Here is a 20,932-nt window from a genome sequence, read left to right as displayed (position 1 = left end):
TGGGGGTTCCCCCTGGGGATCTTGGGGGGATTGGCCCTGGGGATTAGTGACAATCACCCTGGGGGGATGCCCCCAGGGTCTGGAGGTCATTGTGGGGTCACCCCCCGTGGTTTGGGGGTCCCCCTGGGGGTCCCAGGTGAGCCCTCACCGTGAGGTCCTGCAGCAGGTCCTCCAGGCGCGTGGCTGTGGTGCCGCGATCGCAGCTGAACTTGCGTCGCATCGTCTCCTCTGTCTTCCGCAGCAGCTCCTCAGTCTCTCGCACCTCAGTGAAGAACTGAGGGGGACAGGAGCCAGTACTGAGGTCACCTCCTCCCTTTCACCCACCCAGCTCCTCCCTGGCCCCTCCTTACCTGGAAGTAGTTTGTGTTCTCCTTCAGGTGAGTCTCGATGCAGCAGCAGAGCTGGAGCATCCAGCTCCACTGGGTCTGCAGTGCTGCCAGGAACGCCTGGGGAGGGCGGGGGAGCAGGGTGGGGCACATCAGGGCTGGCACTGAGGGCACCTGTGCTGGTACAGGCACCCACACCTGCACCCTCACCTGTACCTGCATCCACACCTCTATCTATACCTGCACCTTCACCTGCACCTGCATCTACACCTGAACCTGTACCCACACTGGCACAGGCATCTGCATCCTCACCTGCACCCACACCTGCACTCACACCTGAACCTGAACCTGCACCCTCACCCACACCAGTGTTCCCTTAGTGCCCAGGCCCCCTTGACCCCACTCCCCAACCCACCAGGCTCCCCCAGCCCTTTGGATTCTCCCAGCCACCCCAGGTCCCTCAAGCTCACTGAGACCCCAAGGACCCCTCCAAATTCCCCCCACCCTTCAGATACCTCAGCCCCTGTGGCTCCCTCAGCCTCCCATGCCTACCATCCACTTCCCTGTACCCCTTCAGTCCCATGCCCACATCCAGGGTCTGCATCCCAGGGTGTTTCCTGGGCAGTAGCTGCTCTCCCAAAGCCCCTCCTGTAGCCACCACCCCATTATCTCCCCCTGCCCACCTCCAGTGTCTGTGCCCCGGGGTGCTCCTCACGCAGCAGCCGCTCTCCTGAGCTCCGTAGCTCCTGTATCCGCCGCTCCCGCAGCTCCAGCTCCCGCATCAGTGCCTGGTGGGGGTCAGGGCTCACACACGTGTGCACAGATGGGAGGTCAGGGCTCACACACATGTGTGTGAGCCAGGGTGTCACCAGTAAATGCTCTGTGTGTGTGTGAGGGGAGCTCTGGGGATGGGGGTGCTCAGGTGGTTCACAGGGGCTCAAGGTGTGGGAGATGGGGACAAGGAGGCTCAGCACTGCGAAGCAGGGACAGGACTGTGTGGCACAGTCATGTGCAGGGATGGCACAGCCATGCCTGTGTCTGTGTGCAGGGATGGCACATGTTTGCATGTGCGTGTGCAGGTCTCAGTCCATGTCCATGTCCATGTCCGTGTCTGAGCAGGGGTGGCACACATGTGCATTTCCACATCCACATGTAAGTCCATATGCATGTCTATGTGCACGTGCATGTGCAGCAGGTGTCCTTCACGTGTGCAAGCCCTGTTACGTCTGTGCCCATCTCTGCCCATGTCCATGTCCATCCCTGTGCCCACGCTCATCTCTGTGCCCACGTCCATGTCCATTCCTGTGCCTACGCCCATGTCGATGTCCATCCCCGTGTCCATGCCCACCCCTGTGCCCGTGTCCATGCCCACATGCCACCCCACCATGCCCATACCGAGTAACTCTCCTTCTTGGCAGCCATGGCGGGGTTGTGGTGGCTCCAGTCGAAGGCCACCTCCTCCTCCTCACGCTCACTCAGCCACAGCAGCTCCTTGGTGGCAGCACTCACAAAGCCGTGGAGGCTCTCCAGGTGCCGCAGCCGTGACTTGGAGGAGTTCTGGGGAGGTGTGAGGGGGCTGTGACTGTGTCCTCACCCCACACATCCACCCCTCACACGCCTTCACCCTCACATGTGGCCGCATGTCCTTCATCCTTCACACCCCACATTCTCCCACTGCCATCATCCTCCTCCTCACAGCCACTGCACAGCCCCTGTCACATGCCCTCTGTGTCCCACCCACCCCACCAGGTTTCCCCCATGTCACACGCTCTCCATCGGGTCCTCTTATGACTGTCCACTCATCACCCCCCATGTCACACCTCTCCCAGCAGATCCCCCCATGTCTGCCCCCTCCAACTCCCAAGTCACACCTCCCCAGCAAGTCCCCTCCATGTCCCCTCACCACATCCCCCACCAGCCCTCCCCAGCAAGCCCCCTCCATGTCCCTCCACCACATCCCTCACAAGCCCTCCCCAGCAAGTCCCCTCCATGTCCCCCCACCACATTCCCCACCAGCTCTCACCAGCAGCTTGGCATACTGCAGCTCCAGCTTGCCCAGGCACTCCCGGTATGCGCCACGTGGGCCAGGGGACAGCTGGTTCTGGAGGGGACACACCATCAGAACTGGGACCCCTCCAGGGACAGCAGCACCCCACGAGCTTCCCTGCACCCCACAAGGGGGGTAATGGCAGGGGTGGCAGGCAGGGAGGGCAGGGGATGCGCCAAACCATAGGTACAGGGGGTGGGAGGCCAGGGGATGCCCTCAGGGCACCCCGGGGCACAGGGGTGGGGGGTGTCAGGGGGCACTCCAGAGCGGGGGCAAATCCAGGACAGGCTGCTCTCTCCAGAGTCCCTCTCAATCTGCACAAAGCCCTGACACCTCAGGGACCTCCAGGAGCCATAGTGCTTTGGGGACCCACAGGAGTAGGGCAGAGAAGCCCTGTGGGTCTCAGGGACACCCAGTAGGAGGGGTGGGGGCAGACACAGCACCTCAGGAATCCCTGAGAACAGGGGTGGGGGGAGCCCTGAGGGTCTGGGGGACACCCAGGAGCACAGAACAGGGACAGCCTCATGGGAAATGCTCAGGAGCAGGGGTGGGGGCAGCCCAAGGGGGACCCCTGGGACTAGAAGGTCATCCCAGAGGTCTCCCAGGACTTGGGGATCCCCAGCATCCCATGGAGGTTCATCTCATCGACCCCAGGACTTGGGGATTCCCAACACCCCAGGGGTCTCACCTCATCATCCCCAAGGACAGGGGCTCCCCAGCACCCTGGGGGTCTCACCTCATCGGCCCGTGCCCGCTCCACCTTGGCACGGAACTCCTCAATGGCGCGGTGCAGCCCGCGGTGGGCACCCAGGTGGGTCTCCACGGTGGGCAGGTCCGCGCCCCACTCGCCCGAGGCCACGTGCCGCTGGTTCTCCTCCACCCAGGCCAGCAAGTCCTGCAGGTACCTCAGCGGTGCCTCATCTGGCTCCGGCCGCCGCTGCCCCGATGCCACAGTCACGGCCGTGATGGTCGTCACCGGCGCCCCCGACTTGAGCCGCAGGTTGTACTCGGTGCGGATGGACACCAGGCGCTCGTGCAGCCGGTACACGCTGCAGGGTGAGGGGCATCAGTGGGGGGCACAGGGGGTCACAGGGGACATGAAGGGCACAGGGAACATGGGGGCTTTGGAGGCATGCGGGCTTTGGGGTGTACAGGGGTCAAAGGGGGGGACATGAATGGTACAGGGGACATGGGGGCTTTGGAGGCATGAGGGCCTTGGGGTGTTCAGGGGTCAAAGGGCAGTATAGGGGACATGAGGGCTTGGGAGCATGGGGGGCTTTGGGGTGTAGAGCAGTTAAAGGGGACATGGGAGCTATGGGAGCATGGAGGACTTTGGGGTCACATGGGCCACAGGGGACTTTCGGAGGTGCAAGGGCTGCAGAGGATATGGGGGTCTTTGAGGGGACACAAGGGACGTGAGGGACATGGGGGACATGGAGGGCATGGGGGTCACTGAGGGCTTTGCAGGGATCTGGGGGGCACAAGGAACATGGGGAGCTTTGGGATGCAAGGAGCATGAGGGGCATGGGGGGTCTTCGGGGTCCTTGGAGAGGCACAGGGGACATGGGGGCTTTGGAGGCATGCGGGCTTTGGGGTGTACAGGGGTCAAAGGGGGGTACAGAGGACATGGGGGCTTTGGGAGCACAGGGGGGGCTTGGGGTGTAAGAGTGGTCAAAGGGGACATGGGAGCTTTGGGAGCATGGGGGGCTTTGGGGTCACATGGGCCACAGGGGACTTTTGGAAGTGGAAGGGCTGCAGAGGCTATGGGGGCCTTTGAGGGGACATAAGGGCCATGGGGACATGGAGGGCATGGGGGTCACTGGGAGCTTTGCAGGGGTTTGGGGGACACAAGAAACATGGGGAGTTTTGGGGTGCAAGGAGCATGAGGGGCATGGGGACGTCTTTGAGGTCTTTGGGGTCCGTTGAGAGGCATGGGGGACATGAGGGACAAAGGGTATATGGAGGTCTTTGGGAGACTTTGGGGACATGGTGGGCAGGGAGAAAAAGGGAGACATGGGGGACATAGAGGGCTCTGGGGGGGCACAAGGCCATGGGGAAAGGGCATAGGGACATCTCCAAAACCCCACCCTGGGCCATACCAGCGGTACATCTACTCACCCTGCAGGTTCCACCCATGGGGACCCCCCAAACCCCCTGAGCCCTCTGCCCCAGGCCGTACCGGCGGTACATCTGCTCATCCTGCAGGTCCCACCCATGGGGACCCCCTGAGCCCCCTGAGCCCTCTGCCCCAGGCCGTACCGGCGGTACATCTGCTCGCCCTGTGGGTGCCGCCCATCCTTAAGGCACTGGACATCATTGAAGAGCACCCGGATCATGGCATCCGCCTTGTCCAGGTCCCGCTCCACCTCAGCCACCTTCTGTGGTGACTTCCCTGCTGCCAGCAGCTTCACATCCTGTGGGAGAGGACCGTGGGGTCACGGCCAGGGGCATGGCCAGGGTTCGGGTCCTGGTGGGGGTCCTGCCAGGTCCCCCTTGCCCCAGTGTCACCATCACTCACCGCTTGCAGCAGAGCATCCGCCTGGTTCAGCTGCTCCTCGCAGAGCCCCGACTCCATCTGCAGCTTGGTGACCACGCGCTGCAGCCGTTCCAGCCTGTGGAGACATGGGAGACACAGGGGACATGGTCAGCAGGGACCGGGTCCTGCTTGGGGGGTACCTGTCCTGGCCATGCACAGAGTGGATTCTGTCCCAGTCTGCATCCTTCTCCTTGTCCCACTCCCCATCCTGTCCCGCATCCCACCCTATATTCACATCTTGATCCCCATCCCCATCTTGCTTCTCATCCCTATCCTGCCCCCAATCCCAATCTCCCACACTGCTCCCCATCCAGTTACTTATCCCAATCCTCATCCCCATCCCAATCTCCATCCCATCTCACCCCCCATCCTACTCCCCACCCCGCCTCCTATCCCCCTCCCATCCCCTCCCCACTGCCCTCCATCCCCACTGCCCCACATTCCATTCCCGCTGTGCCGTGCCGTGCTGCACTCGAGGCCAACCACTGTGCTGGATTCACAGCCACAGTGATGACTCACAGCCCTGTGGTTCTCCCTCGGGGGGGGCGGGACACCCCACCCCGGCCCAGCCCCGTGGTTTGGCAGCGGGAGGGGGATGCGAGTGCCAGCACAGCCCTGCCCAGTCCCCCCCAGCCCCCCCGGAGCCCGCCACTTGCCTCTCGAATTCAGCCCGCAGCAGCTTCTCCCGCTCCAGCACAGCCACGTGTAGCCGTCCCCACTCCTTCTCCACATCCAGTGGGTGGTACCCGGGGGGCACCTTCAGCTGCCCCGACTGCACTGCGCCCTGTGCCCCCCAAATGTCACACATTGCCTGCACTCCCGAGGGATGTGCCAGGGGCTGCCACAGGACTCCTGGCACCCCAAGAGCCCCAGGACCATCATCCCCTTGGGACCCATCCCCAGCTCCTCAAGACCTCCAGCTCCCCAAGTCTCCCAGCCCCAAAGGACTCCCATCCCTCGGGATCCCCACCCACTAGAACCCAGGCCCAGGACTCCCACCTCCCCAGGACCTCCAGTCCCAGGGCCCTCACCTTCAGACCACCCGTTCCATGGATCCCAGACACCCAGGACCCCCACCCTTCGGGACTCCAGTCCCAGCCTCCAGCCCACGCACCTCCAGCGCCTGGAAGATGACTTTGGAGCGGTTCTTGTCAGCCTCTCGGGCCGGCAGCTCAGTCTCCTTGAACTTGAGGAACTGGCGCCAGAGAATCTGCCAGAGGAGGGGGCAGCTGAGCAGGGACCCTCAGCTGCTGCTGACCCCTTCCCGGGCATCCGCCCTCCCCTCCAATTTTCCATGCGTGCAGAGCCGGCGGGAAGGAAGTGGCCATGCCGGGCTTTGCCAGCGGTGACTCATGGCAGAGCAGGGGAGGGTGAGTCAGGCGGGGCCCCCCCGACGGGGCGCTCAACTCTGTTATGGCTCCAGGACCCTGCGCACCTCTGGCTCAGCTCCACAGCCATGGACAGGTCTCCCAGTGACCTGCAGCAGGCACAGCTGGCTATGTGCCAGCACAGGGGCTGCCACACCAGGCATGAGCCACCCACAGTGGGGCCACCAGTTGGCTGGGACTCTGCACCAGGCACGAGCCACCCATGGCAGGGCCATGGGCCAGCTGGGACCCCTCCATGCACTGGTGGCTCCTGGGGTCAGTCATTGCTGTGTCAGCACCATCCCTGTCTCCATCCCCAGTCCCCATGGTTGTGCCACACTGGCAGCACCAGCCCCATGCCATGCCCTCGACCATGCCCATTCCCATGCCCATGCCGTGCCAGCAACACCATCACTGTTTCATGTCCCCATGCCCATGCTGTGCTGGTGGCCTTACCTCAATCTCCTCATAACTGGCAGGGAGGCGACGCTCCTCAAAGACTGTTGAGTGCTGACGGCTCCACTGCAGCAGCCCCGTCACCACCTCATAGTACTCCTGCCAGCGCAGCTGCAGCTCCTGAGGAAGGGGACATGTGTGGAGTCAAGGGGTGACACCACCAGGCGTGACAGCAGCAGTGACCTCCTGGCTCCCTGACTCACATTGGCCTTGACACCATCCTGCACCTCGGGCACACGTGGCATGGCATCGTACAGTGAGGACACGTAGGTGATGATGGACTTCTCGTCTGGCTGTGCCACATCCACATCTGTGGAGATAGAGGAGGTCAGGCAGGTGGATCCTGTGGCAGGGAGGGATGGGGGCTCTGTTAGGGGACACGCCTGGTTCACTCCAGCCCATACCTTCTGGATCCAGCAGCCGTGTCACCCCCAGGTCCCGTTCGGCCACGGTGAAGGCTTGGTCCAGGTTCTCCAGGTTGCTCTGACGATACACCCGGCTCATGTCAATCAGCATCGGCCTGTGGGCAGTGGGACAGCAGGGGTCAGCAGGGTCGTGGGGGCCTCAAAATCCCAGGACAACAGGTCCCCTCTTCCCCAGGGCTGCCCGTGCCCCTGCCAGGCCACCCCATGTCTCATACACCCACACTGGGGGCACCTGCAGCAGGTGAGACCCCCACACCCAGCACAAGGGCACCAGGAGCCCCAGACTTCCCATGGTCCCCAGCAGGGACCCCAGTGCAGAAAGAGCCCTCGTGGCCTGTGAGATGGGCATCTCAACCTCTCAAAAGGCTGACACCCCAGTACCCTGGGGGTTTGACACCCCAAACCCCCACAGGGTTGATACCTCAACCCTCATGGGGCTGAAATATCAACCCCTCTTGAGTCTGACACCCCAAACCCCCATGGGGCTGACATCCCAACTCCCTGTGGGTCTGACACCTCAAACCTCCATGGGGCTGACGCCCTAAACCCCCATGGGACTGACACTCCAACCTCCTGTGGAACTGACGCCCTTGTGCCCTCTGGAGCAGACACCTTGGCCCCTCCTTGGGGCTCCATGGTGGAACCAAGTTCAGCATGGCAGTGGCTTGAGGCAGAGCACAGTACAGACATGCTGTGGCACAGTAAGGGTGCCTTCCCCCATATGGCACAGCCCTGCACATGCTTGTGTTCCCCAAAAGCACGCAGCAGTCCCAGCAGGACCCGTGGGGACCTGCCTGCCCACGCCCTGGCACGCCATGGTGAGCACGGCACCACCAGTATGAGCCAATGGGTCAGGACTCATGGGGAGCACATGCCCACATTGCCCCAAGTAGGATCACCAGCTGGCCCCAGTGAACACATCCCATCCACAGGATCGATGTGGCTCATCCTGCTGAACACACTCCACCCACAGGATCGATATGGCTGATCCTGGTGAGCACACCCCGGCCACTGGATCGATGTGGCTGATCCTGGTGAGCACACCCCACCCACAGGATCAATGTGGCTGATCCTGGTGAACACATCCCACCCACAGGCTCGATGTGGCTGATCCTGCTGAACACACCCCACCCACAGGATCGATGTGGCTGATCCTGCTGAACACATCCCGCCCACAGGCTCGATGTGGCTGATCCTGGTGAGTACACCGAACACATCCCACCCACAGGCTCGATGTGGCTGATCCTGCTGAACACACCCCACCCACAGGATCGATGTGGCTCATCCTGGTGAACACACCCCACCCACAGGATCGATGTGGCTCATCCTGGTGAACACACCCCACCCACAGGATCGATATGGCTGATCCTGGTGACCACACCCCGCCCACAGGCTCGATGTGGCTGATCCTGGTGAGTACACCGAACACATCCCACCCACAGGATCGATGTGGCTGATCCTGGTGAACACACCCCACCCACAGGATCGATGTGGCTCATCCTGCTGAACACATCCCGCCCACAGGATCGATGTGGCTGATCCTGGTGAACACACCCCACCCACAGGATCGATGTGGCTCATCCTGGTGAGCACACCCTGCCCACAGGATCGATGTGGCTCATCCTGCTGAACACACTCCACCCACAGGATCGATGTGGCTCATCCTGGTGAGCACACCCTGCCCACAGGATCGATGTGGCTGGTCCTGGTGAACACACGTCTGCCCACACGTCATGTGGCAGCACCATGGCACCCACCTGTGCCGGTGGATGATGGCATTGAAGAGGCGCCCGTCCCGCCAGCTGGTGGTGAAGTTGTCACAGCGGAGGCCCTGGTAATCCTCCACCATCCGCTGCGACCACAGCAGCAGCTTCTCCTTGGCTGTCATATCCTCAGACTGCCCTGTCACCTGGATGTCTGAGATCTGCCAGGACACAGATGTTACTCTGGGCACTAGCACAGGCACTGGCATGGAACCAGCACCAGCACTGGTACACTCACTCCATGGCAGCTTCCAGTGACACCACTCCTGCCCCGTGCAGGGACGAGATTGGCTCGGGAAGCCCCTCAGCACCATGGAACTCTGGCCCCCCAGCATCACTGCCCCCATCTCCACTCTGCCAGGCTCACCTGGAAGTGGAGGATGATAGTCCAGATGAGCCCCAGCGTCAGCTTGGGGTTTCCATCAGCGATGTCATCGTTCCGGATGTTCACCAGCTTCACCTGTGGCACAGGACACACTCAGCTCAGGGATGGGGGAGCACAGCACAGCCCAAGGGGTCCCAGGTTGCACAGGGGTCCCGCCCTCCTCTCACCTGCCGATGCTTCAGGTAGTTGAGGGCAATCTGGACATTCTGCAGCTTGTGAAAGCGCATCCGGCCTTTCTCCCGGGGCTGTGGGAGAGAGGAACAACTGAGTGCAGCCACAGTGGACACAGGCCTCCTGTCCTGCCACCTCAGTCCCCCTGAATGGCCACGATCCCTCTGTGATGCCATGGTACACCTCCAGCCCCCCACATGGCCATGGCCCTTCTGCAATGCCATGGTACACCTCCAGCCCCCCACATGGCCAAGGCCCTTCTGTAATGCCATGGTACACCTCCAGCTCCCTGCATACCCACAGCCCCTCTGCAATGCCATAGTATACCCTGGCCCCCTGCATGGCCCCACTGCAATACCATGGTACAACCCTAGCCCCCCACATGGCCAGAGCCCCACTGCAATGCCATGGTACACCTCCAGCCCCCAACATGACCATGGCCCTCCTGCAATGGCATGATACACCTCCAACCCCCACATGACCACGGCCCCACTGCAATGCCATGGTACCCCCTGGTCCCCTGCATGGCCCCACTGCAATGCCATGGTACAACCCTAGCCCCACACACAGCCATGGCCCTGCCATGACGCCAGGACACTGTCCTGCCACGCTGCCACACCCCCACACGCCACCCAGCCCCTCCCAGAGCCACACATGCCGATGGCACCCGCCCTCGCACTTTGCCCCTGAAGGGGTGGGGACGCTCCCCACGCTGCCCCCATGAACCTGCTGGTACAGACGGTTCCCACCCCACACCCAGCAGCACCGGGGCCACTGTGGCCATCCCAGGGCAAGCTGAGTGTCCGGTGTGTGGGCACAGCAGCCACTGCCCAGGCAGGACCAGTGACAGCCTCAGTGCCACAGCACTGAAGTCCTGACCGCACTACATGTCCAGTTTCCACAGTCCCTCACCATGCAGCTCCCCAACACACTCCAGTGTGCCCCCTCAGCAGGACCAGGCATCACTGAGCTGGGTGAGCACCCCCAAAACTTGCAGGTCCCAGTTGGGGTCCCCTGGGCAGGTCTTGCCTGGACAGATCCCCCATTCATGCTGGCCCCACAGTGATGCCAACGCTTCAGCCAGCTTTAGCTGCTGGGAGAGTTGGGGAGCCCCCAAATCCCCCATGTCACTCAGCAATGGATCAGGGTCCCTCCCACCCCACAACCAGGAGTCACCAAGGACCCCCACAAGCCTGTCAGGGCCAGCACCAGCCCCAGCATGAGAGCCAGGGGGTTGGTGGCCATGGTGGCATCCTCCTTGCCAGACACCTGGGCAGTGGATGGCACATCCCACCACAGTGCTGGGAGCCATAGTCCATCTCCAGCCCACAGGAGCTCAGTGCAGCGGGAACACTCCCAGTGATGCCACACTTCTCTTGCTGCCACCACCACCAAGGTCTGGCCCAGGGAAACCCACTCCCACGGTGCTTGGCATTGGATGGGGCACCGGGACAGGCAGAGCATACAGCTGAACACCAGGATGGCATCACACACAGCCAGAGCACTGTGACAGGCACAGCATACAGCCAGAGCACCAGGATGACATGGCACAGGGCATGTGGTACATGAATGGAGCCCCAGGACATGCTCAGCACTGCTCTGTGCCCGCATCGTGGTGTCGGTCACCATGCAGGGCCATGCCAAGAGCTGATGACAGAACCACTCACCAACCGCAAGGTCCGCAGGACGTCGCGCTCCCGGGGCTGCCCCGGCCGAGCAGAGCGGAGCGGAGCAGAGAGAAGGAAGGAGGAGGAGGAGGCAAAGGCGGCGGTGGGTGGGCCGGGGGCCGGCGCCGGGAAGCAGAGAGGGCACCAAAGCAAAGAGAGGTTAGAGGCGGGGGGCGCGGGCGCTCGGGGTCACCGGGACTGACCGACGGCCAAGCGGGAAGAGAGGGAGCAGAGGCGGGCAGCAAGAAAGAGGAGAAGGACAAGGACAGTTGGCAAAGGGGTACCGGCACACGGCACTGAGAGAGGGGGACAGCGCGAGGTGGGGGGCGGTGTGGCACCTACCAGTGTGTCCCCCGAGAGCACCTCCAGCAGCGAGATGAGGTTGTGCCCGTCCCGCAGGTCCTCGTACAGGTCGTTGACATGGCGCTGCGCCTGCGAGGACAGCCACGGTGTCAGGGGGGCTGGGTGCAGCTGAGGACCCCCCACCCCTCCCAGCCAGAACCAGGGTGGGCACCCGGTGACCCCCCAGTGCAGTGGGTGCTCACACACAGCCCCAAGCACTGCCAGTGACCCCAGTGCCACGTTCCCCCACAAACACACACAGCAACTCCCCCCACAGTGCAAGGATGGGTCCGGCATCACTCCATCACTCTGGCATGCGCAGGGTCCTGTTGCCCATCATGCTGGGTAGGATCTGCTGCCCACCATGCCAGCAGCCCCACAAATCCATCCCCAATCAGGGGAGAGGAAGATGTGTGAAGAGGAAGAGCACAGTGGGACAGACAGCGAGGAAGGACCTACCTCTGCTCGCCAGTGCTGCACAGGGCAGAAAGAAGAGAGCAGTTAGGAGAGAGCAGAAAGGGTGGGCTGGGGGTTGTGGTACTGCAGTGGCACTGGGGGGTTGGGGACATGTGGAAACACACTAGCATGAGGGCTGGGGGACATCCCAGTATGTGCTGGATGCTGAGGTGGGGCTTTGTCCGCCACACTGTGGGGATGGGCATTATCACAATGGTGGGGAATGGGGACCAGGAGGAGTGGGACTCAGGTGTCAAAGTCCAGGACACATCCCACATGCCAGGGGCACCATTCCCTCCTGGCACACATGGGAGGGCAGCAGGGGGGCAGCTCCTGCCTGCAAAGCCAGACCCCCACCATGGAATCAGCTGAGATGCCTCAGCCTCTGGTGAGGCACAGAAGTACCAGCATGGGGGACCCTCCACTGCCCATGTCCTCAGCCACACTGGCTGAAGCAGGGGATGCCTCCAGGGCTGAGGGCTGGGGTCTGCTGGAACAGCAGTGCCCACTGGACTGGCGGTGCCCATACCTTGATGAGGTGCTTGTTGACCCATTTGGTGAAAGTTTTCTTCTGGACACGATCTCGCTCATCTGCAAAAGAGGAGAGAGATAGGTGAGCCAGCAGCACCTGGGTCATGGCACAGCAGGAACCAGGCCCCGCCGGTGGCACCGCAGGGCACAGCTGGCGCAGGAAATCATGAGCCAACCGCTCTGGGGAACCACGGTGAGTCACGGGGTGTGGGGGAAGGAAATGGCTAACGGGGATCGGCCCCAGCGTGCCAACACCATGCCAGCACCCGCCAGCACCCATCAGCACCCGCCAGCACCCATCAGCAGCCACCAGCACCGCAACGCTGAGCACTGCTCAGACAGAGCAAGGGGTGCCCACCCAGCCCTGAGATCCCAGTGCCACAGTGGGGAGGGAGACCCAGCACTGCCATGGGCAGTGTGGGCACTGATCGAGTGGGATGGGTACAGCGCAGGAATGAGGCCATGGGATGTCTGTCCCAGCACAGCCCCAGCCCTGCGGGCAGGGCCCCGGTAGAACGTGCATGGGACTGGTATGATCCCACGCACCGTCTGCACTGCTGGAGCCATGGGAAACCCCGGGACACCCTACACCCCCAGGACACCCCTTGCTGCAGGCACAGGGCCAACAGGGCCACAATGAGTCACGACACTCCCTGCCCGCTGCCCTGTCATTAGGGGATGGGATGGGAATGGTGACGCATCGGGATGGGCACCCAGGATCGCACAGGACCCAACCCTCAGCACCCGCTACGAGCACCAACTGCCCTGAAGCCCGTTACCAGCACCCACTGCCCTGCACCCCACTAATCTACCTATTGCCCTGCACACTGTTACCAGCACCCACTGCCCTGCACCGTGCTAACCCACCCATTACCCTGGACCCCACTAACCTACCCATTGCCCTGCACCCTGTTACCAGCACCCACTGCCCTGCACCCCACTAAAAAACCCTGTGCCTCACTACCAGCACCCATCCTTCTGTCCCCACTACCCCCCAGCCCCTCGTGTCACCACCAGGGCCAGACCCAGTCTGGTGCCCAGGAGCGGACAGTGACCAGAGAGGACACTCCATGCACATGGGGCAATGCCACCAGCCCCACGGCCACCGAGACGCCCCCCTGCCCACGCCACAACAAGCCAGGTGCTGCGTGCCAGGTCTTGCCCCGCCGGAGCGTGCTGGGATCTGCCTACACAGCGCCCAGCACCCTACAGCCAACAGCCCCCACCCGGGCGAGCACCTGGGGACGCCGCGCACCCAGAATCGCCCTACGGGTTCACGGGCGCTCAGCAGCACAGCCAGGGCGTGCCAGCCCGGGAGTGGCCGCGGTGTGAGAGAAAGGAAGGAAGGAAGCGTGGGGCACACACTGCGCACCGAGCAGGGGGCACCAACACCGCGCCCCGGCACCCGTGCCCGGCTCACTGACACCCAGGGGGTCCCGACGGCGGCGCCCACCCCCCCGGCAGCGCCGGAGCTACCGCTGCAGCCAGGCCACAGCGACTGGGCAGGGCGTGGCAGGAAGAGACGGACGGGCACGGGGAATGGGGATGGGCAGCGGCGTGGGGGTCTGAACCAAAGTCTGCCGCACAGCCCGCCCCAGGGACACTGCCCGAGCATGGGGGGTCTGCCCCACACGCTGCCCGGGGACACCACCCCAACGTGGGGGTCTGACCCACAGCCTGCCCCATAGGCTGCCCTGGGGACACCAATCTGGGTACACACTGCGCCGGCGTGTGGGTCTGCCCCAGGGACACCGCCCTGGTGTGGAAGTTTGCCCCATAGCCTACCCCACAGACTACCTGGGGGCACACCTCTCCAGGGACACCGCCCCAGCATTGGGGTCTGCACCAGGGACACTGCCCAGGTATGGGGTCTGTCCCACAGCCTGCCCTGGGGACACCGCCTCAGGTGAAGGATGCAATGGCGGGGCGGCCCCCGCACCCTCGGGTGCAGTACCTTTGCGGCCCTCGGCCGCCCGCAGCACGGCCAGGTACAGGTTGTCCTCGGAGCCCGTCCGGGCAGCCGCCGACACCGGAGCCTCCTCCGGGGTGCGCCGCGACCGGGACATGGCTGAGCACCGACACAGCTCGTCTCGCCTCCCGCTCCGCCGCCGGTCCCGCCGCGAGTGGGGCGGCCCGGGGAGGAGACGGGGCTCCATCCCCCCGCCCCACGCCCCGACCCTGCCCACAGGAAACTCCCGAGCCCACGGCGCCGCTTTAACCCTTCCCTCTCCGCGCCGGCAGCCAGGATGGGGTATGGACCCACGGACCCACGGACCTGCCGTGGGGCACCCCACGGGGAGCCGGCACACCCCGCCACACACCAAGGGCCGCGGGACCTCCAGCTCTGCAAGAGTGGGGGGTAGGACCCCCAGTCCTGAAGCTCATGGTGCTCAGAAGCTGCCATCCTCATACCCAGAGGTGCCAGAACCTCTGCCCCACACTCCAGGACCTTGGGACCCCCAGGTCCACAAGCCCAGAGGTTTGAGACCTCACATGCCACACCCTAGGGCCTCGGGACCCCTAGGTCTGCAAGCCCTGGGGAGTTGGGAACCACAGCCCCACAGCCCAGTGTTTTCAGATTCCCCCCATTCCCCACACCCTGGGACCCCCGGGCTTACAAGCCCCCAGAGGCCTAGGACTCTCAAGTTCCCAGCTCAGGACTCTTCTGGCCCCACAACGAGGGTCCCTAGGACCCCTCTGGGCCCTGGTCACCAGTTCCCCAAACCCTGAGCTTCCAGGTGAGACCCTCAGCTCCTCTGGAGGCCATGGCACCACCCCCTCCCTGTGATGTGTGACACCACTGGCCATGGGAACTACGGGGGGAATCCAGGGGTCATGCCCCACAGGGTGTTACGTCCCCCTAGGACATCCCTCCTTGGGGCTCTCGGGGTTGGGGAACCCCAAAGGGGTTGGCACAGGGTGGGAGTCCATGGCCCCCCAGAGTGGCACTGGGCTAGTAGCCCTGCCCATGGCAGCACCCACAGCACCTATGTCATCCATGTCACCCACATCACCCATAGCAGTGTGTCAGCTCCTGGGGAAAGTGCAGCCGCAGGCACCCTGAACGCTGCCAGCCTGGCCCAACCTGGACCCCAATGCCAACATCTGCACCCCAACACACAGGTCTGCACCCTAACATACACATCAGTGCCCCAAGGCCCATACCCTGCACCCCAACATCAACATCTGTGTCACAACACCCACGTCTGCACCTCAACGCCCACATATACACCCCAACACCCACGTCAGCTCCCCAATACACGCTGCCCGACACCGGTGTGGAGTCCAAGGACACGGGGCCCCAGCCCTGTCCTGCCGTGACTCACGGTCCAACCGCGCGCCCGCGGCGCCACGGGGAGCCCTGCCGGCACCCGCCCACCGGTGACACCCACCCGTGACACCCACCCGTGACACCCCGTGGGTGCAGGGGCCCGTCAGGGAGCGGCAGCCAGTGCCGGCCCAGTGCCCGCTGGGGCAGAGCCAGCGTGGCCGCCGCGGAATGCGGGCGGCACCAGCCCGGCCCGGCCCGGCCCCGGCCCCGGCACGCACATTTTTCCGCCGAGAGCGCATCTGGCACAGGCACGTCTGGCACAGGCACATCTGGCACAGGCACATCTGGCGCCCGGAGCGCTATGGAAGCCCGACTGACGCACGTCAGGAGGGACAAGGACACCCCGGCGCCGCAGCTACCGCGGCCCGTGGGCATCGGGACACAAAAGGCGAAGGGCGGCAGAGGGACAGGGCGCTGGCACTGCCAGGACGGTGACATGGGTGGCACCGCGCCGGAGTGGCACCCTGCTCACACCGGCTGAGCCGCTCCGACGTGCCGAGCCGGGGCCGGAGGGTTCCGAGGCGCGGCCGAGAGCCCGGGACCAGGCTGGGGTGAGGGGCAGGACGGCATCCCCGCTCCGGCACCCGCGGCACCGGTACCCCCCGGCTCCGGCATCCTGGCACCGGCAGGTACCGACCGGGGGACGGGGCGGTGTCGGGGCGAGCGCTTTGAAGACCTGACAGGGCGGCTCTTGGCACCGGCCCCGGTAGCTCCCGGGGCAGGCGGCTCCCGGCTCCCGGCCCCCGGCCCCGGCGGCTCCCGGCTCCGGCGGCTCCCGGGCCAGCCAGGCCGGCCGGGCAGGAGCACCGCAGTCTCACCCGGGGCTGCCGACGCCGCCGGGCCGGCCCGGCTCCCTCCCACGGCGTCTCCGCCCGCCGGCCTCAGAGGGAACCCCCGGGACACGCCGAGCCGCCCCCACCTCGGCACCGTGCCGGGCACCCGCACCCGCACCCGCACCCTGAGGCATCCGCGGCCGCGAGCGGGGAACGGGAGCTGCCGGCACTGGGGTAGCACCTATCGCCGTGGCGTCGGGCTCAGGTGGCACTGCCACACACCTGGACGGGGCGACAGGGCAGCGAAGCACCACAGGGGCTCCGGGAACAGGTCCCGGAACTCGGCGGCACCAGCGGGGGACTCGGGGTGTCAGCACTGGGAAAGGGAGTGGGCGCGGGGGGGGAATGGTGCCAGCACCGAAAGGGGGGTCAGCACCAAAGCGGGGGTCAGCACCGAGATCATTCGCGGTGACACGTGTGGGGTGTCCTGACGCGAGAGGATGGGCACACGGGGCACCAATGCGGGGATATCCCATGGCGGTGGGGACATCCTAAGGTGGAGGGGCATGGGGAGCCGGGAGTGCGCACACACACACACATAGAGGAACACACGCAGAGGTGCACACACGAGCACATGTGTGCAGGAGCTCACACACACACAGACATACACAGCATCATACACAAACTCACATGCATGCTCACACACACACATACACACACTCACATGCTCACACACACTCATACACACACTCGCATCCTCACACACATACACGCACACGCATGCTCACACACACTCATACACACACTCGCATCCTCACACTCATACACACACTCACATGCTCACACACACTCATACACATACACATGCTCACACACATATACACACACATGCTCACACACACTCATACACACTCACATGCTCACACACACTCGCATGCTCACACGCACTCACACACACATGCTCACACACATACACACACTCGCATGCTCACACACACTCATATACACACACACATGCTCACACATACACACACACTCTCGCATGCTCACACACTGATACACACACACGCATGCTCACACGCACTCATAAACACACACCCATGCTCACACATACACACACCCATGCTCACACACCCATACACACTCACATGCTCACACACACTCATACACACACACATGCTCACACATACACACACCCATGCTCACACACACATACACACTCACATGCTCACACACACTCATACACACACACATGCTCACACACACTCATACACACACATGCTCACACATACACACACACCCATGCTCACACACACATACACACACACATGCTCACACACACTCATACACACTCACATGCTCACACATACACACTCACATGCTCACACACACATACACACTCACATGCTCACACACACATGCTCACACATACACACACACTCTCGCATGCTCACACACTGATACACACACACGCATGCTCACACGCACTCATATACACACACCCATGCTCATATATACACACACCCATGCTCACACACACATACACACACACATGCTCACACACACTCATACACACACACATGCTCACACACACTCATACACACACACACATGCTCACACATACACACACACCCATGCTCACACACACATACACACACACATGCTCACACACACTCATACACACTCACATGCTCACACACTCATACACACACACACATGCTCACACGCACTCATACACACACTCATATGCATGCTCACATGTGCACAGATACACACACTGGTGCACACACTCACCCATCACCCCCACACACATGTGCAGGAGCGCACACACAAGTGCACATATACACACTTGACCACACACACACAGGTGCACACACACACATGTGCACAGACACACAGACACCATCACACATATGTGCACACACTCTCACACACAATGGTGTACACACACACACACATCATTACGGCCAGATACGTGTGCAGGGGCACACACAGGTAGACACACATGTAGACATACATACATGTGAGCAGACACACACAAGTGCACACACACGTACAGCTGCACACACAGGTGCACGCACACACAAGTGTACGCTGGTGCACACACTGGTGCACACACATGTAGAGGCGCGCACCAGCACACACACACTAACACACACACATGCAATAACACAGACACACGTGTTAACACACAACAACCACTCACAATAACACGCACACTGACACACACCCTCCCGGCTGAGCCCGATCCAACTCAACGCAGTTCAGCCAAGCTCTGGGGGCGGGGTCGCAGAAAGGGGCGTGGCTCAAAGGCTTCGTGCAGACCCCGCCCCTCCCCGTTTCCCCCCCCCCTCGCCTCCCCGCCGCTCCCGTGTCCCCCCGTCCCGCTGCCACTCTCCCACCACACCCCTGCACCGGGACCCCCCCTCGCCACCCCCACCCTCCCCAGACCCCACTCCCCCTCGGTCACCGGCGCAGCAGAGCCGGGCGCTCAGGTACCGCCGCCGCTCGGGCTCGGAGCCGCCGCTCAGCCAGTCCCCGCCGGGACGGGGGCCCGACATGGCCGCGCCGCTCCACCGGACGGGACGGGACGGGACGGGACGGGTCGGATCGGGACCCACCGACCAACCGACGGACCCACCGCCGGGACCGACCGGCGGCACCGGGCGGACGGGACGGGCGAGGGGGGGAGGGACGGGAGGCACCCGCCCCTCTTCGCCCCGCCCTCTGGCGGTCCCGGCTGCGCCACCACCCGCAGCACCGGAGGGGACCGGGGGCACCCGGGGGAGACACCCCACCCTGCACCCCGGGGAGACCGAGGAGACACCCCACCCCGCCACCTGGAGGAACCGGGGGACACTCCGTCCCTGCTACCCCGGAGAGACCTCCCTGTCCCTACAACAACACGGAGTGACCCGGGAGAAAACCCCACACCACACCCTGGGGCGATTCCGGACAGGACCCCTCCTTCCGCACCCCATACCTCGGTGCTGAAACCTTGCGCGCCCGCCCTACACTTCTGCCCGATGCCGGCACCCAGCATTGCCCATCACCCCGCCCGCACTCCTCTGCCCAGTGCCCCCCGGACCACCACGTAATGCAGCCACGGGGTACCCCGACATCTCCAGCCTCCTCTCCAGCCGCAGAGCTCCCAGGGAGTGGGGGCAGTTCGTGCCTCCGAGCACCCACCCCTCACTTCAGCACTCATCCACCCATCCCCTCCAGCTTCCTCTCCCCACAGGCCCCACAAAGATTCCCCGTGCCCAGGGGAGCCTTCAGTGTGTTTTCTGTTGGGTCCCCACAGCACCGACGCCCCCCGAGCTGCCGGGTCCCCGTGCGCCCCACGCCGCGTCCCACCACCCCCGCCCCGAGGCCAGATGAGCCCCCCGGCACAGGCAGGGCCGGACCGAGCTGTGTCGGGAGGGAGCCTGCGACAGGAAAGGGGGTCCTGGAAGACGCCAAGGCGGGGACACCCCCCTCCGATCTCCGGCACGCGGGTCACCTGCTCCTGGCCCACAACAGCAGCAGCAGCAGAGTGCGAAGCCCATCGCGCGTTCCGGCCCCGGCGCCCCCCGCCCTGCTCGGCGTTCGGCTGCGTTTGGTGGGAGCGCAGCAGGATCCGTGCCCGGAGCGCGGCCGGAGCCACGGCCAGTGACTCACACAGCCCACGGCCTCCGCCAGCCCGGCTCCTCCTGCTCCCGGGCAGGGGGGAGCCCACCCACGGTCCCTCTGCTGGGAAGCCCCGATTCAGCACAGCTGTGGGCAGAGCACAACAGGCAGCTGGGACAAAGTCGGAAGGACTCGGACTGCCAGGCATGGGCACAGGCATGGCACGGCACAGACATGCCATGGCACAGGAGCCCTGAGCCAGGCAGACACCCGAATGGTTCAGAATCGGTTGCACCCCCTTGTCATCACGCTGGGTGCCAGGGGGGTCCTGGAGCTCGGCACATCCCGGCCACGGGGAGCACAGAGATCTCAGGGGGGCTCCAGGGGGTCTCGGGGGTCTTGTGTGAAAACCGAGCATGGCAAAAGCCAGCCAGGATAAGCCAGGCCAGCAGCAAGGCCCGTGTGTGGGGGCTGGGCACGGCAGAGCACGGCATGGCACAGTGCCGACGTACGGCTCAGCCCCACGGCAGTGGCCGCGTCCCATCTGTGCCGCAGAGATAAGGAGCTGGGGGGAGAAGAGGGTGGGCCGAGCCAGAGCGATAGCGCCCGACGAGCGGGGAACACCGCCTGGAACGGGACACGTGTCCCGCGGGATGCTCGTGCCGCACCCGCCACGCTTCCCGCACGCTGCCACAGCTCCGACACGCTTCCCACGGCTCTGATACGCTTCCCACGGCTCCACCGTCG

At 63.8% G+C, this 20,932-nt stretch overlaps 1 protein-coding gene across 1 annotated transcript in view; it reads right to left on the bottom strand.

Annotated features, from left to right (window-relative positions):
- Window positions 1-20,932, bottom strand: part of PLEC (plectin) — a 72,976-nt gene that overhangs the window by 47,807 nt on the left and 4,237 nt on the right. The window contains exons 2-19 of the mRNA XM_071581860.1: window positions 12,471-12,532; window positions 11,486-11,575; window positions 9,473-9,550; window positions 9,288-9,380; window positions 8,915-9,081; window positions 7,137-7,252; window positions 6,936-7,042; window positions 6,733-6,852; window positions 6,024-6,119; window positions 5,566-5,693; window positions 4,892-4,985; window positions 4,633-4,787; window positions 3,110-3,422; window positions 2,350-2,427; window positions 1,722-1,883; window positions 1,010-1,114; window positions 351-446; window positions 149-274 (exon numbers count right to left, since the gene is read on the bottom strand). Of these exons, the coding sequence (XP_071437961.1) occupies window positions 149-274; window positions 351-446; window positions 1,010-1,114; window positions 1,722-1,883; window positions 2,350-2,427; window positions 3,110-3,422; window positions 4,633-4,787; window positions 4,892-4,985; window positions 5,566-5,693; window positions 6,024-6,119; window positions 6,733-6,852; window positions 6,936-7,042; window positions 7,137-7,252; window positions 8,915-9,081; window positions 9,288-9,380; window positions 9,473-9,550; window positions 11,486-11,575; window positions 12,471-12,532 (2,186 nt within the window). The remainder of the gene's footprint in view (window positions 1-148; window positions 275-350; window positions 447-1,009; window positions 1,115-1,721; window positions 1,884-2,349; window positions 2,428-3,109; window positions 3,423-4,632; window positions 4,788-4,891; window positions 4,986-5,565; window positions 5,694-6,023; window positions 6,120-6,732; window positions 6,853-6,935; window positions 7,043-7,136; window positions 7,253-8,914; window positions 9,082-9,287; window positions 9,381-9,472; window positions 9,551-11,485; window positions 11,576-12,470; window positions 12,533-20,932) is intronic.

This window comes from Pithys albifrons, unplaced genomic scaffold, assembly GCF_047495875.1.
Source record: "Pithys albifrons albifrons isolate INPA30051 unplaced genomic scaffold, PitAlb_v1 scaffold_45, whole genome shotgun sequence".
Classification (NCBI taxonomy): Eukaryota; Metazoa; Chordata; class Aves; order Passeriformes; family Thamnophilidae; genus Pithys; species Pithys albifrons.
The sequence above is the reverse complement of the archived record's forward strand: the minus strand, read 5'-3'. Positions and strand labels throughout refer to the sequence as shown.